The 17,426-nt window shown below is 41.1% G+C and overlaps 1 protein-coding gene across 1 annotated transcript in view; it reads left to right on the top strand.

The window, feature by feature from the left end:
- LOC134349897 (protein FAM13B-like) overlaps positions 1–17,426 on the top strand; it is a 115,546-nt gene that overhangs the window by 43,125 nt on the left and 54,995 nt on the right. The window contains exons 7-9 of the mRNA XM_063054859.1: positions 3,176–3,282; positions 8,694–8,751; positions 9,856–10,003. Coding sequence (XP_062910929.1) covers positions 3,176–3,282; positions 8,694–8,751; positions 9,856–10,003 — 313 coding nt within the window. The remainder of the gene's footprint in view (positions 1–3,175; positions 3,283–8,693; positions 8,752–9,855; positions 10,004–17,426) is intronic.

Below are 17,426 nucleotides of genomic sequence, written 5' to 3'. Positions count from 1 at the left end.
ATCAACTGTCCAGCTCTTGGCTCCATCCCTCCCCCTCCTGTCTTCCCCTATCATTTCGGATCTCCCCCTCCCCCTCCCACTTTCAAATCTCTTACTAGCTCTTCTTTCAGTTAGTCCTGACGAAGGGTCTCGGCCCGACTGTACCTCTTCCTAGAGATGCTGCCTGGCCTGCTGCGTTCACCAGCAACTTTGATGTGTGTTGCTTGAACTTCCAGCATCTGCAGAATTCCTCGTGTTAACATTAGTCATAGTCATACTTTATTGATCCCGAGAGAAATCGGTTTTCGCTACAGTTGCACCATAAATAATTAAATAGTAATAAAACCATAAATAATTAAATAGTAATATGTAAATTACGCCAGGAAATAAGTCCAAGTCCAGGACCAGCCCATTGGCTCAGGGTGTCTGACCCTCCAAGGGAGGAGTTGTAAAGTTTGATGGCCACAGGCAGGAATGACTTCCTATGACGCTCTGTGTTGCATCTCAGTGGAATGAGTCTCTGGCTGAATGTACTCCTGTGCCCAACCAGTACATTATGTAGTGGATGGGAGACATTGTCCAAGATGGCATGCAACTTGGACAGCATCCTCTTTTCAGACACCACCGTCAGAGAGTCCAGTTCCATTCCCACAACATCACTGGCCTTACGAATGAGTTTGTTGATTCTGTTGGTGTCTGCTACCCTCAGCCTGCTGCCCCAGCACATAACAGCAAACATGATCGCACTGGCCACCACAGACTCGTAGAACATCCTCAGCGTCATCCGGTAGATGTTAAAGGACCTCAGTCTCCTCTGGCCCTTCTTGTAGACAGCCTCAGTGTTCTTTGACCAGTCCAGTTTACTGTCAATTCGTATCCCCAGGTATTTGTAATCCTCCACATGTCCACACTGACCCCCTGGATGGAAACAGGGGTCACCGGTGCCTTAGCCCTCCTCAGGTCTACCACCAGCCCCTTAGTCTTTTTCACATTAAGCTGCAGATAATTCTGCTCACACCATGTGACAAAGTTTCCTACCGTAGCCCTGTACTCAGCCTCATCTCCCTTGCTGATGCATCCAACTATGGCAGAGTCATCAGAAAACTGCTGAAGATGACAAGACTCTGTGCAGTAGTTGAAGTCCGAGGTGTAAATGGTGAAGAGAAAGGGAGACAAGACAGTAATTACTGGGGAGTTGAGAATTGTTACTGTCCTGTTTCTTGCAAAGCTTCCTTGCCTTGGTGACAATTTCTGAAGTTGACACCACTTGCTTTTGCATATTTTCTGGAAACACTTAGTTTTACTTCATGACCATCTCTGTCTCCCAAGTCTTAGCATGGTTTCAATCCATCTAGAGGGTCTAAGGAATGTTATCTACATTGGCAACTTAAGGAAAGATTCAGAGGACTGTATCAAACACTGTGGCCTTATTGACTTTGCAAAAACACTTAATACAGGGAACTAAGAGTGACTCTCGTATTTTCTTTCAAATTTAACTCCTTGCAAAAATTTGTCATTTCCTCAGACCTGCATCATAATGACATGCAGACTGATTATAACAAAGGTGTCTACAATACACGCAATCTTGGTGTCGTACAAAGCTATGTAATTGGCCCAATGGTTTTCAGTCTTATCACTCCAAGCTTTCTGCAGATGTCATTAACCTCCAGGACAGATGGAAAAACTGCTCAACCTACTGTACATCAGCTCTACTGCAAAACCAAGATCATCTCAATTACAGTTACTGAGCTGCAGTATGCAAATGACACATTCACTGAAGTACATGAGATGAAGACCTGTATGCTGGGCATCCACAAAATAAAGATCCTCTGCTAATTTCTTGGCACCACACAATAATAAAGGTCAATGACAAGGCATTGGTAAATATGAATTGCTTCCCGTTCCTCAGCAGCTACCTCTCTCTGTAATTCAGTCCCTTAAGTCTAGTAGCCATCCTGTAAATCTCTTGTGCAGCTTTCTTATAACAGAGGCGCCAAAACTGGACATTGTATTCTACACATGGCTTCACAAATGTCTTGTACAACTGCAACATGATATTCCAAATTCTGAACTCAGTGCCCTTTTGGTTCTGGATTTCCCCAATGCTAGAAAAAAGACAAAGTGCATTTACCCTATGTAGGCACCTCATGATTTTTATATACTGCTATATCGTCATTTTCCTAAGCTCCAATGACAAAAATCTCAACCTGCTCAACCTCTCTCCACAATTCAGTCCCTCAAGTACTAGTAACATCCTGTAAATCACCTGTGCATCTTTTCTATAGCAAGGAGGCCAAACCTGAACACAGTATTTTACAAATAGTTTCAGAAATCTCTTGTACAACTGCAAGATGACATTACAAATTCTGAACTCAGCGCCTTAACTGACGAAGGCCACTGTGCCAAACCTATTTCCAGGCCGTCTACTTGTGACACCACTTTCCTGGAGCCATGTAGTTGTACTGCCAGGTCCTTTTGTTCTACAACAGTGGTAATGACTCTCCGGTTCACAATGAAAGTTGTACCCTCATTTACCTTCCCACAATACAAACCTTGCAATATTCATATTAAACTCCATTTGCCATTCCTCAATCAGTGGGAAAAGACTTGAGGCAATTCAATTTGATTATCATTTGATAGGTGTTTTAATATAGAACCCAATCATGTTTGACATATTAGCTAGATATTGAGATTTAAATTTCAAAATCAGTCTAAAATCTATCACAGCATTTCTTTGCAAATTGGAAAATCAGATGATGATAAATGTAAAGTGATTTCTTATCAACCCTTTTTGGCAAACATTGTCAATGAAGCAAATAGCTAATTGATATAGCAGTTTTTGGATTACAGTTACATTCTTTCTCAGATGGGAAAACACAGTTATTCATATTTGCACATATTTTTGAACCTGCCATTGCTGGTATTGGTAGTTGCTGGTTTCTTGATAGTTTAACAAATCTCGATCAGAGAAAATTGTAACTGACACTTTTTCATATTTAATAGAGTCACATGGAAGTGTATCTTCAAAAATAATTTGGGTGTATTTGTTAAGTGCTGAAGCAAGCAGGCTTACAGCCATTCATATTCTTTGCCAAGATATGCTTCTACTTGTGAAAGATGTACACATCTTTCAGATAATGTATACATAAGTCTCGGGATGGACCTAAATAGTTCCTTTAATTTTGGGGTCTTGTAGGTTGTGGAAAGCTATTCTCTTCCCAAAGTTCCACTCGTGGATGTGCCTGAAGAAAGCCTGGACAATGAGCCAATTGCACATGAAGAAAACAATAATAAAGAGGAAAGGTAATTTCTTTGTCTTTTTAAATATTTAAAAAATAGTTTTCATAAAATACAAATTTCAGTTCCGTACATAAGATCACAAATACAACTGTATCGATCTTAATATGTACTGTAGGTCTTTTTACATTAGTGGAAGAGCTGGTACTTTGCAGTAACAAAAAAACAAACTGCTGGAGGAATTTATTACAGCATCTGTGAGATCATAGAGTGCTATAACACAGAAACAACCTTTTGGTCTACCTCGTCCATGCCAACCTGCTATTCTGCCTGGTCCCATCAACTTGCACCTAGATGATAGCCTTGCATACCCCTCACATCCATGTACTTATCCAAGCTTCTCTTAAATGGTAAAATTGAACCTACATTCTCCACTTCTGCTGCCAGCTCATTCCACACTTGCACCACCTTCTGAGTGAAGAAGTTCTCCCTCAGGTTATCCTTAAACATTTCACTTTTCAACCTTAAACCATTACTTTTAGTTCTGGTCCCACCCAACCTCTGTGGGAAAGGCCTTCCTGCATTTACCCTGTTCATACCACTATAATTTTATATACCTCCATCAAATCGCCGCTTATTTTCCAGTACTCCAGGGAGTAATGTCCTAACCTATTCAGCCTTTCCTGATAACTCAGGACATCAAGTGCTGGCACCATCCTTTTAAATTTTCTCTGTACTCTTTCATCTCATTGATATAATTACAACAGGGAGGTGACCAGAACTGCACACCATACTCCAGATTAGTCTTCACTAATGCCTTGTACAACTTCAACATAACATTCCAACTCCTGTACTCAATATTTTGTTTTATAACGAGTATTATACCAAAAGCTGTCTTTACAACCCTGTCTATCTATGACTCCACTTTCAAGGAAATATGATCTGCATTCCCAGATCTCTCTGTTCTACCGCACTTCTCAGTGCCCTACTGTTTTGTCCTCCTAAATGCAGCAGCTCACACTTGTGTGCATTCAATTCTATTTTTCAGTCCATTTTTCCAGCTGGTCCAGAACCCCGCTGCAAGCTTTGATGGCGTTCCTTGCTGTTCACTACGCCCACAATCTTGGTGTCATCTGCAAATTTGCTGATCCAGTTTACCATGTTACTATCCAGGTCATTGATACAGATGACAAACAGCATCTGTATCCCTACGGCACACCACTAGTCACAGGCTTCCAATCAGAGAGGCAATCATGTATTACCAGTTTCTGGCTTCTCCCACAAAGCCAATGTTGAATCCAATTTACTACCTCATCCCAAGTGATTGAAGTGAATAAATCATCTTGGTCTCTCTCCCATGAGGGACCTTGCCAAAGGACCTTGTTAAAGTCCACAAAGGCTATGTCCACTGTCTTTCCTTCATCAGCTTTCCTCATAACCTTCTCAAAAATCTATAAGATTGGTTAGACACGACCTTCCATGCTCAAAACTATGTTGTCTATTTGTAATCAGTCTCTGTTTATTTTAAATACTTAAATATCTATTCCCTTAGAATACCTTCCAGTAATTTATCCTCTACTGACAAGGTTCACTGGCCCATAATTTACTTGCTTATTCTTAGAGACTTTATTAAACCGTGGAACAACATTAGCTATCCCCCAATCCTCTGGCAGCTCATCCATGGCAAAGAACATTTTAACTAATCCTGTTCAGACCCCTGCAATTTCTGCACTAGCCTTTCACAAGGTCCAAGGAAGCACCTTGTCAGGCCCTGAGGATTTATCCACACTAATCACCACCGTAGCGTAGAGGTTAGCACAACAGTATTACAGCTTGGGGCATCGGAGTTCGGAGTTCAATTCTGATGCTCTCTGTAAGAAATTTGTGTATCCTTACTGAGAGCACATAGGTCTCCTCCCTTGATACAAAAGACATACTGATTAGTAGATTGACTGGTCTGGTGATTAGGCTAAGGTTAAATAGATGGGTTGCTGGGTGGTGCGGTTCATTAGACCAGGAAGGCCCGTTCTGTCCTGTATTTCTAAATATATAAGTAAACTGCCTGAAGATGGCAAACTCCTCCTCCGCTGCAATCTGTATATGGACCATGACCCCACTGCTGTTTTGCCTCCCTTCTATAGACCGTATGTCCATCTCCTGAATAAATACAGATGCAAAAAATCCTCCATCTCATTTGGTTGTGTGCATAGATGACCACACTGATCTTTTTTCTAAAAAAAATTGTGATAGAGTGGGATAAGCCCTTTCAGCCCTTTGAGACATGCCACCCAGCAATCTCCCAATTTAATCTTGGCCTAATCATGGGACAATTTACAATGACCAATTAACCTACCAACTGGTACATCTTTGGGTTGTGGGCGGGAACCTGAGAACGTGGAGGAAACCCACACAGTCACAGGGAGAATGTACAAACTCCTGAAGAGGATCAGTTTGTTCTTTGCTATCCTTTTTACTTTTAATGTGCCGGTAGAAGTTCTTGGGATTCTCCTTCACCTGGTCTGCTAGAACAACTTCATACCATCTTTTGGCCCTGCTGATTTCCCTCTTAAGTGATCTCTTGCATTTCTGGTACTCCTCATCTACCTCATTTGTTCTTTGCTGCCTATAACTGCTGTGCACCTCCTCCTCCTTTTTCCCGTTCTCCTTTTTCCCGTTCTCCTTCTTCCCATATTCCCTAAATCTGCATTTATTCTGACAGGAACATAACAACTCTGTACTCTCAAAATGTCATTTTTGAAGTCCTCCCACTTACCAAGCACACCTTTGCCAGGAAACAGCCTGTCCCAATACGCAATTGTCAATTCCTTTCTGATACCGTCAAATTGGCCTTTCTCCAGGTTACAATCTCAATTTGAGGAGCTATCCTCCTTTATAATTATCTTGAAACTAATGGAATAACGATCATTAGATCCGATGTGATTCCCTACACATATTTCTGTCACCTAACCTGTGACCTTCCCTAATCCAGTATCGCACTCTCTCTAGTTGGCACCACTATTTATTGGTTAAGGAAATTTCCTGAACACATTTGACAGTCTGTCCCATCCAGCCCTTTCATAGTATGGGATTCCCAGTCAATATTTGGAAAGTTAGTCACCTACTGTCACAACTTAATGTTTCTTGAAATTATTTGTGATCTCCCGACAGATTTGTTCTTCTAAATCCCACTGACTATTGGGTGGTCTATAGTATAATCCCATTAATGTTGTCATTCCTTTCTTATTCCTCAGTTCCACCCATATAGCTTCAGACTGCCCTGTCTCAGAAATGCTATGACATTTTCCCAAACTAGTAATGCTGTCCCTTTCCTTTTAATCCCTCCCACTCTTATCATGTCTAAAACAATGGAACTCCAGAAGACTGAGCTGCCAGTCCTGCCCCTTCTGCAGGCAAGTCTCATTAATGGCTAAAATATCAAAAGATCCATGTTCTTTAACCTTACTTTCAACCATTCCACTAGCTGCTCTAGCATTCTGGTTCCCATGTTGCAATTGACCCTCATCCACCACTTCAGCTGGCAGCTTGTTAAAATTTGCACTACTGAGTGAAGAAGATCCCCCTCAGGTTCCCCTTAAATATTTCACCATTCATCTTTAACCCATGACCTCCAGTCCTAGTCTTACCAACTTCTGTAGAAAAAGCTTGTGTGCATTTGCCCTATTAATACCCTCATAATTATGCATTTACAGACATCCCACCCTGCAAAAACATATTTCAGGGAGGTAGCATCATCAATTTGCGGGAGGTGGGATGTCTGCAATAGAGTAGCTTCTTAGCAGCTAGCCAGCTAGTTTAAATAACGTTAGCTATGCTAATGAACGAATGACGCATGTTGAACTCAACATGTTTTTTAGTCTTTTTTATATTTCAAAATATACTTTATTCAAAAATAAATATATACAATAAACCATTCAATAACTTCCCATCCTTTACATAGTTTCCATTATAGTCTGTACATATCCATATTTATGGCCACCCACGTGGCACTCCAGTAGTTCACCTTACCACATCATTGTCGAGGGGTATACTCCCCGCCACCCGGCCCCTCACACTCCCGTGGGTGAAGAAACCTATACCGTGGTCCTTCCCCACCGGCCCCTTGTGGTGGCTGCACTGAGTTTCAGTGCGTCCCTCAGCACGTACTCCTGCAGCCGAGAATGTGCCAGTCGGCAGCATTCTCCCATGGACATCTCCATGTGCTGGTAGATCATCAAGTTTCGGGCCGACCAAAGGGCGTCTTTCACCGAGTTGATGATCTGCCAGCAGCACCGTATGTTGGTCTCTGTGTGCGTCCCCAGGAACAGCCCGTAGATCAGAGAGTCCTCTGTTACGCAGCTGCTGGGGATGAAACGTGACACTAGCCCGTCCATCCTCCTCCACACCCTCTTTGCGAACTGATAGTGTGTGAAGAGGTGGGTCACAGACTCCTCCTCACTGCAGTCCTCCCGTGGGCAGTGCGGTGCGGAGACGACGTTCCGGATGTGCAGGAGTGCCCTGACTGGGAGGGCCCCTCTCACCGCCAGCAGGCAATGTCTTGGTGCCTGTTGGTGAGATCTGGCAATGAGGCATTTTGTCAGATGAACTGGACGGTCTGCTCAGGGATTATAGTCTTAACCCACCATGGGCAATAGAAAAGTCACTGTTGCAAACAGTGCAGCGAGCCACACTGTCATTATTTTGACCCCTATTAGGCAGGGGTACACTTTAATGTAGTGTGGGATGACGTACATTTCATATTTTCTTTTTTTGGAACACTCTGCTATGGAGCTCTCTCTCTCTCTCAAAAAAAAATCGATTTCCAGGATATTGTATATAATTTGTGGGCAACAGGGAGCCGCCATCAATATGCGGGAGACTCCCGGAACTTTTGGGAGACGTGGGATGCCTGCATTTATTAGCAGCTCTCAAACTGCCTTCACAATCTCAAGCGCTGCAGAGATTGGGTCAACCCCTTGGATGTGCTCAGCCTACTGAGTTCATCCAGTAGTTTTGTGTTTGCTCCAGATTTCTGGATCTGTGTCTTAATTTTAGTCATCTGCAGTAGGCCTGTTTAATTGAATTATTTTGGTGCAGCTTTAGGTCTATAAGCTGCACATAAACAGATTATGAACTGAATATTCTGAAAATATATTTTGTTTCATTATTTCCAACTTGTTTTCAAATAATTAAAGTTGTCCGCTGATATTTATGTGGAAAATTAACAATTTAAGACAATTTTAGCTGGTCTATTTTGACCATGTGGTAGTCCTGAGTGTTCACGTTGTATTCAGTTTCATATTCTTTAAGCTTTAATGTCCCATCTTGGTGTTTAGAATAGTACATTATGGTGAGATGAATTTTAAATAATATTTGTGCAATGTATATTGTTTGGCTGTGGGACCATACAGAAAAATCACATTTGGAAAACTTTTTGAAAGTGAGCCAGAGGCAAAATATGAAATGTTTTGTCTACGCAGGGAACAATGTATTTCGCTTTCTGAAATCAGAGTGGATAATTCTTCAAAATTAACTTTGGTGAGTAACAACATTTTGCAAAGTTTTATATAAGTGATTTTTTTTGCATGATATTCAATTTAAAATGTCACAAGTAATCAGAGTAGGTTTATTATTTGTCTTAAATAATTGTTTTATAATTATTAATTATTTAAATAGCGGCAAATAGAGGAATATAGTTTAGTTTACCAAGGTAGGTGAGTACATAGTTGTTTTTTGAGAATATTGTAATTAGAAGTAGTGATTGATTTGAAGCAGGATTAAGAAAAGCACCAGATTCGAATTAGAACTATCATAGGGTCTTGAATCCAATGGAAAATTGGAGAAATCCTATACATCACATGCTATTGCTTCTTTTAGCTAAAAGTGAGCCAAACAATAGCAACATTGCAAAATAAATTATGAATTTAATATATAGCTTAGTAAAGTAATATAGTTCAAAATTCTTTTGTTGGATGAACTGGATCCTGCAGGTTCCCCTTGGCATAGAAGTTTGTCATTCGCCCTAAAGGTGCAATAAAGTAGCAGCAGCATGCTGTTGTTCAGTTTCCAAAATGTTTTTGCCCAAGTGAGATACTTATGTGAATCTGTATACTGGTATCTCACTTAAGTGTTGAGAATATGCTGAGTGTAAAAGGGGTTATTACAGCATGGAGGGATGTGGTACTTACAGTTGCTAGCCAGGAACCAGGCATGACCTTCTGTCTTTCTTGCTATTGTGCAGGGAACCTGGTACTTCCACAGTAATGAATTCCCCCATAGTGGAATGCGGAGTGTGTGTCTGAGATATGCAGTTTGGTGGGGCAGGGTGAGTGGTGTGGTAAGCAGGCAGCCACTTTATACTGAGCTGTGGGGGATTTCATTATTGGGGAGATGCTAGCAGGGATGGGGAATTATGCCAAATTCCTGCAGAGCAATATACAATCTAAGCATTTTTTTTTCTTTTCAAGAGTATATACCTGTGAGTGTTTGGTTAGACCAGGTGCACTGAGAAATCAGTGCTTTGCAGGTCAGCCCTGAAATTGCTTTAGAATGCTTTATTTCAACTGACTATCATAGGATCTAATAGATTATTAACGAATGGTTAACAGTTAATAAAACTTTTGTTGTCATATTCTTTTTCAGAAACTGCTTTCTGGGATCTATGATTTAAATGCTAATAAAGAGTCTAATATGCCAAAAAGTCTAGAAGTTTCTACTCGGGATAACAGAGTGCGCCCAGAAATTGCTCGGCTTGATCTGAAAAGTGTGACTGAGACAAGTAACTGGGAAGGTAATTGCATTTTCAGAAAATTTAAGATGATGCGCACACTGCATTGATTTGATGGGTGGTTGGACAATAATGATCTTGTCTTAAAGTTTTTCATTTGCTAATTGTCAAACTGACCATGTTTGGTAAGTTAGGTTATCGTTGCCCCCTTGTAAATGGTACAGTGAAAAACTTGCAGTCCATACAGATCAATTCATTGCAGCATCGCATTGAGGTAGTACAAGCTAAAACAGCAAGAGTGCAGAATTAAGTATTACAGTACAGAGATAGTGCAGTGCAGGTAGACCTAAGGTGCAAGGTCACAACAAGGTAAAATCGTGAAATGGAGTTCAGCTTATCCTACTAGGGAATGATCCTTTAGTCTTGTAACAGCAGGATAGAAACTTGAACCTTTTCTGTCATGCTTTCAGACTTCTGTATCACTGTCTGATGGGAGGAGGCAAGGAGGAATGTTGGGTATGGGTGAGATGTTTGAATTTCCTGGCTACTTTACTAAGGCAGTGAGAAATGTACACGGACTCTGTGGAAGGGAAGTTGTCTTACTGTGACATGCTAAGTTGTGTCCACAATTCTCTGCAGTTATTTGTCACATGTACATTGAAATATACAGAGAAGTGCATAGTTTGTGTCAAATCAAATCAGCAAGGATTGTGCTAGGTAGCCCCTCAAATGTCATTTTGCTTTCGGCACCATCATAGCATGTCCACAACTTTCTAACCTTAACTATACATCTTTGAAATGTGGGAGGAAATCCACATGTCACAAAGATAATGTACAAACTCCTTAATGGGGGGTGGGATCAAATCCCGACCTAGCACTATAAAGCATTGTGCCAATTGTTCTGCTACTGTGCCACCCTTTTCTTGTGAGTGCTCATGGGCAGGGCCATGATGTATCTGCATAGGATGCTTTGTTGGATGCATCAATAAAAATTGAAGGACAAAAAAGGACATTACTTTGGATTTCTGAGGGAGTAGAGGCACTAGTTCGCTTTCTCAGCCATGACATCAACATGGTTGGACCACAATAGCCAATAGGCATTGTCCAGTCTGAGGAACTTGAAACTTGCCTCCTGCCCCTCTTTTGTGAAGGCAATGACCAGCTCCGTTGTTCTGATGACACTGAGGGATAACTGTTATCAAGACACCATGTCACTAGGCACTCTTTCTCTTTCTTGTATTCCAACTCATCGTTATCTGAAATACAGACTACTACAGTGGTATCATTTGCAAACTTGTAGATGGCTAAGGAGCAGAATCTGGTTATGCAATCATACGTGTACAGGGAGTGGAGCAGGGGGCTGAGGATGCAGTCTTGTGGAACACCATTGTTGAGAATGATCATGGCAGAGGTGTTGCTGCCCAGCCTTGCTGATTATAGGCTGTTGGTTAGGAAATCAAGTATATAGTTGCAAAGGGAAGTGTTGAGTCCCAGGTTTAGGGGTTTGGAGATGAGTTTGCTTAGAATTGCAGAATTGAAGGCAGAGTTGTAATTAATAAACAGTAGTCTGGCCTGGGTATCTTTACTGTCCAAGATGCTTCAGAGATGAGTGTAGAACCTTGGAAATAGCTTCAAGTACAGATCTGTTTCAGCAGCAAATGAATTGCAAGTGCATTAAAATTGGGATGTTGGAGTCAATGCATGCCTCTGGAAACACTTCATGATGGTGGGTATCATAGCCATCAGGTGGTAGTTGTTAAGGAATGTTACCTTGTTTTTCTTAGTTATGGAGATAATAGTGCTCTTAAAGCAATTGGGACCCTCAGATTGCAGCAGGTAAAGGTTAAAAATGTCTGCAAATACCCATGCTAGCTGATTTGTGCAGGATCAAAGGACATGGTCAGGGATACCATCCAAGCCTGTTGCTTTGAGTGGGTTCACTCTCCAGAACAGTGACTCTCGATTCCCGTGCATTTGAAGCTGTCGGGCTGGGTGGTGATATTTCAATTCTTTGCTGTTTAAAGATGCATAGAATATGTTAAGCTCATCAGGAAGGGAAGCACAGCGATGATGCCTGACTTTGTAGTCCGTTATAGCATGCAAGTCCTGTCAAAAATTGATGGCTGATCTGCGGCTCTATTTGTCTTTTGGCGTCCCTGATAACTTTACAGAAGTCGTATCCTGATTTCTTGTGTAGGTCAGGGTCATCTAATTTGAACATCACACTTCTGGACTTTAATAAGGAGTAGGTCTCCCAGTTTATCTGTGGTTTTTGGTTTGGGATCATCTGGAATATCCTCTTTGATACACAGTTCTCAACGCACACTGACCAAATGTCTGCTCTGCGGGAGAGGATGGTTTGGGGGGGGGGGTGCTAACTAGTGCAATAACTGCAGTTTGCAAATTTTATATAATTGTTGGCTTGTTCCGAAACATTAAGTTTTTGATTAAGTTCCTGCTTGGTTGAATGCTTGTGCAGTTACCCAAATCCAGGACAAATAAGTAAGGAATTTTCAGCTGTAACACCTTGCTGAACTGTATCTGCAATTTTTTTCTGTCAGTTCTATCAAAAATAATCATTACTATGAAAGCAGCTATGCCTAGAATACTGTCCGCACCCACATGCGAAACGGGAAATTTGTACTAGCTATGCTTTTTTTTGGAAGTCTTCAAAGAGATGTAAATTTTGTTTTTCTAAAATGCAAGGGGATAGGCACCTTTGATGTTAGTGGGGGGGGGGGTGACCTTTTTAAAATTTTAAAAGTCAATTTACCAAGAGTTAGCTGCTCCTCAAGAAGAAATTGATAAATTAATTTTGGATGTTACAAAATCAGCTTGTTTGTTGTATAATTAACAAGCCCATGTTTGTCGATTTCTCATTATTTAAAATTGAGTAGCTTGTCTGGCCATATCCATTAAGAATCAGTTATATCATTTTGTTGTATTTCTGAAACGGGCCAATATGTGTCAGGGTATAGATTTCCCTTCCTGAAGTTTATTGAGAATAAATATTTTGTGTCTGGCTGGGAATTGTATTTTTGGATTATTTAATCAACTATATTTAAATTCCATAGATGCTGCAAAAGAATTTGAATTCCTGCTTCTGGTTCATTATTTCAGATATCTACTGTGCACATGAAAAAGGGTAGACAAACCATTTGTGGTTCATTGTTAAATAAGATTGTGTCTGGTGCATCTCTAGAATCTATATTTGTCTTTTTCGTAATTCCATGTAATTCTTTATGTGCAGTAGATGGCCAAACTGGGAAAGAGACATACTAGATCTAATCTTCGAAAAGATAGTTGGATAAATGCCTGGTCTGTTGTGGGAAAGCATTTTGGAGGTAGTAACTATAACTTATAAGTTCCAAGATGGGTATAAAAAATTTTACAGGATGTTCTGAAAATCAAGTTCCTTAATGGGGGGAGGGGGTAGGGAGGTGGGTGGGGATAGAGCAGATTTCAATGCTTGGTACAGGTCCCGGCAAAAGTAGATGATGAACAGCCATTTGGAGGTAGGTCTATAAATGACCAATGTTAAGTACTTTTATATGGAATAGTGGGTTCATGGTCAGTGTGTTCCTGTAAAGGTGACTGCAAGTCAAGGAATATGGAAATCGAGGACTGGATAACAGATACCAAAAAAACTAGCATATGACAATTGAAAATGGGGAGGACCCTTAAGATGTATAGAAAATATAGGGGACTACTTAAAATGGAGATCAGGAGAGCAAAGAGGGAACGTGGAATATTACTTGTGGGCAGAATCGAGGAAAATTCCAAAGATGGTACATGAAAGCAATACATGCTAAGGAGTTGGTGTCCATGTTGAATGAGATCCCTGTGCTCGGTTATTCTGGTGCCCTTGAAGCTCAGGATATCCACCATGGTGGAATAGATTTTGATAACAAAATGGACTTGAACATTTTTCTTCTGCGGGAAAGTGATGGGTAGACTAGAGTTTGTAACACTTTTGAGTGTGTGCACTGAAAGAGGGATTTTGTTAGATGGTGTAAGGAAGGGAATCTAGACCCCTGTACCTTCTCCCTACTGGTAGTAGTGATAGACCATATACTGGATGGTCAGGGTCTTTAATGACCTATGTTGCCTTCTTGAGGCACCACCATTTGGGGAAGTCCTCAGTGGTGGGGAGAGTTGTGCCCATGATGGAGTCTATAATTCTGTAGGCTCTTTTGATCCTGCACATTAGCGTCACCGTACAAGGCTGCGATACATCCAATCAGAATGTTCTCTATCTTGCATCTATAGAAATTAGATAGTTTGTCATGATGCCCTCTTTAGCTCACATCCAGTAATCAGACAATATCCTGGTAAGTCTCCTTTGCACCCTTTCCACTATCTCCATATCCTTTCTATATTGGGGCAACCAGAACTGTATGCATTCTGACTAGAGTTTTATAAAGCTGCAACATGACTTCCCTACTTTTATACTGAAGGCAACTTTTATAGTGAAGGCAAGCATGATGTAAGCTGCCCTTTTGTAATACCTTATCCGTTTTGGTAGACATTTTGACTGAATTATGGACCTGGACCTTAAGATCCCTCTGTATATCAATAATATAAGGGGCCTACCATTCACTGTATACCTTCTTTCATTTTCCTTCTCAAAGTGCAATGCCTTGTACAATTGCCCAGATTAAGTTCCATCTGCCATTTCTTTGCCTGTATCTGTAACTGATCTGTATCAGCGGTCCCCAACCACCGGGCCACAAAGCATGTGCTACCAGGCTGTGAGGAAATGATCTGATTTGGCGATATGAGTCAGCACACCTTTCCTCATTCCCTGTCATGCCCACTGTTGAACTTCAACGCACGCGAGGTCATTACCCGCGCGTCATCTATGTCACCGCGGGAAGGAGACCAACTCCTTGAGCTTGCAAATGACAGCGGGCTGAAAAGTATGTTTGACATAACATCTCTGCCGGCGTTCTGGATCAAAGTCGAGGCTAAATATCCTGAGATAGCCACGAAAGCACTGAAAGCGTTGCTTCCATTTCCAACATATCTCTGCAGTGAATGCAACGAAAACTAAATTGCGGAATAAACTGGACATAAGGAACCCCTTTCGAGTATCGCTGTCTCCCGTCACCCCTCGATGGCACCAAGGGCTCCCACTGATTCAGCAATATTGGTGTGTTGCAATGATTTTATATGTTCATACGGGGAAAATATGTGCTGTGTGTTTAATATCCAAACGTTACTTAAAATGTTATGTGCTATTGAGTTATAAGTGACTTGTATAACCATATAACAATTACAGCACAGAAACAGGCCATCTTTGCCCTTTTAGTCCATGCCGAAAGCTACTCTCACCTAGGCACTCAGCCCATAACTGTCCATTCCTTTCCTGTCCATATACCTCTCCAGTTTTTCTTTAAATGATAATATCGAACCTGCCCCTACCACTTCTACTGGAAGTTCATTCAACACTTACTTCAAGCTCCCCTGTCCTCCTCCCCTGATAATTGACTTATCACTATATTCATGCGAGGAAAATATGCGCTCTGTGTTTAATATTAAATTCGTTAGGTAAATCCTTTTAGAAACAAAATTAAGTGTATTAGCCACTTATCACCTATATTCCGGTCGTGATTAACACCCCCCCCCCCCCCGTACAGAATGGTCAAAATTATTTGTAGAAGAAAAATCAGCATGTACACACATGCGCACTGGTGCCCGCGCAAGGCTTCATGGTCATTGTAGTCTTTCTCGGGGTAATCACAACGTCTTTGACTGCTACTCTTGTCCATTGGCAACCCCCCCCCCCCCCCCCCCCCGGGGCAGCCGGTCCGCAAGAATATTGTCAATAATAAACCGGTCCGCAATGCAAAAAAGGTTGGGGACCCCTGATCTATATCACACATTATTCTTTGATAGTCTTTGACATTGTCCTCAACTCCACCAATCTTGATGTCATCCTCAAACAGCTAATTCACCCATCTACATTTTCATCCAAATCATTGCTATATCACGAACAACAGGCCCCAGCACCAATCCTTGCAGAACACCACTGGTCTCAGAGCTCCAGTCAGAATAACAGCCTTATACTGCTGCTCTGAATCAGAGTCAGGTCTATTATCACAGACACATGTCGTGAAATTCAGCAATACAATGCAATACATATAATGAAACTATAAATTGCTCTAAATTACAATATGTACCAGAGGATTGGAGGATAGCCAACTTACAATAAGATGGCATCCTTATTTAAATGCCTTATTAAAGTCTCTGTAGATAATTTTCACTACTTAACTTTACCAAGCTGCTTTGCTAACTCCTTTTTTAAACAAAACCACCTCAAGTTTGTAAGGCAAGACCTTCTATCCAAAGCAGGCTTTGCTTTTCCAAATACTCATAACTGTTCTATCCTCAGTTCCTCTTCTATAGCTTCTCTACCACTGCCCTATAATCCTATAATTCAATTTGGGTAGTCTACCACGTACCTCTTCCTCTGATCCATCTCCAGCCCCCAATCACCCATTTTCAACCCCCTCCCCAATCCACCCACTGTGCACGTGTTTCACTCGTCCCCCATTGTCTCCACCTGCCCTTCATCTCTCCCCTAATGGTTCCTCATCAGATTCCAGCACAGTAGTATTTGTGTTCCTGTTTATCAAATCTCCAGCTCCTGTCCCTACCTTCACCCTCTCCCTCCCTTGCCTGGCTTCAACCCTCTGTCATTCTTGATCCATGCTTTATCCACCTATCAGCCCCTTCCTCTTCCTCATACTGCTTATCTTCCCTTTCCATTCTCAGTTCTGATGCAAGGTCTCCATCCCAAACACCAACAATTCCTTTCCCTTACAGCTGCAGCTAGACTTGCTGAGTACCTCCAGCATATTGCTTTTACTTTGCTGATTCCAGTATCTACAGGCTCATGTCCCCAGCTAAGGTTGATGTTGTGAACTCCTCTCTTGTTTTTTGTGTGACATTACTAGTGTTAAATTTATTAAAGTCACTCCAAATCTGAGAAACGTTTTGAAATGTTTGTCACACTGCTGGTTTTTTTTCAATGGAGAGATTATTTTTGGCTCGTGTGCTCCCTTTCCTAAGAAATACAGTATAACTTAGTTTTGTCTTCAATCTTGACCATTCTCCTACTTGGAGCAGTAAGAAGTATAGTTCAGTTTTATCCAAGTAATTTTACACACATTAGTTTTTCTTAAAACTCAAAACTTCTGATTGAAATCCAAAACTTAATTCTAAAGTGGTAAAAAAGGTCTTTTAAACCACTTAGATTAATCAAGAGAAGAGTTAACTGTTGAAGATGAAATTAAAATATGCATGACACTATATTGATACCTAAAATTTCAAAAAAAAGTTATCACTAAAAGCTGTAAGTTATGGATTAGTGAAAGTATGAAAAGTAGCATAAATTAAAAGTTATGAATTTATGTAGAATACTAAATAGTTATTAAAATAATTAACATTAAATGACTAGCATGAGTGGGCACAGTTTTAAGGT

This window comes from Mobula hypostoma, chromosome 7 (assembly GCF_963921235.1).
Source record: "Mobula hypostoma chromosome 7, sMobHyp1.1, whole genome shotgun sequence".
Taxonomy (NCBI): Eukaryota; Metazoa; Chordata; class Chondrichthyes; order Myliobatiformes; family Myliobatidae; genus Mobula; species Mobula hypostoma.
This window is presented reverse-complemented; position numbering and strand designations above follow the sequence as displayed.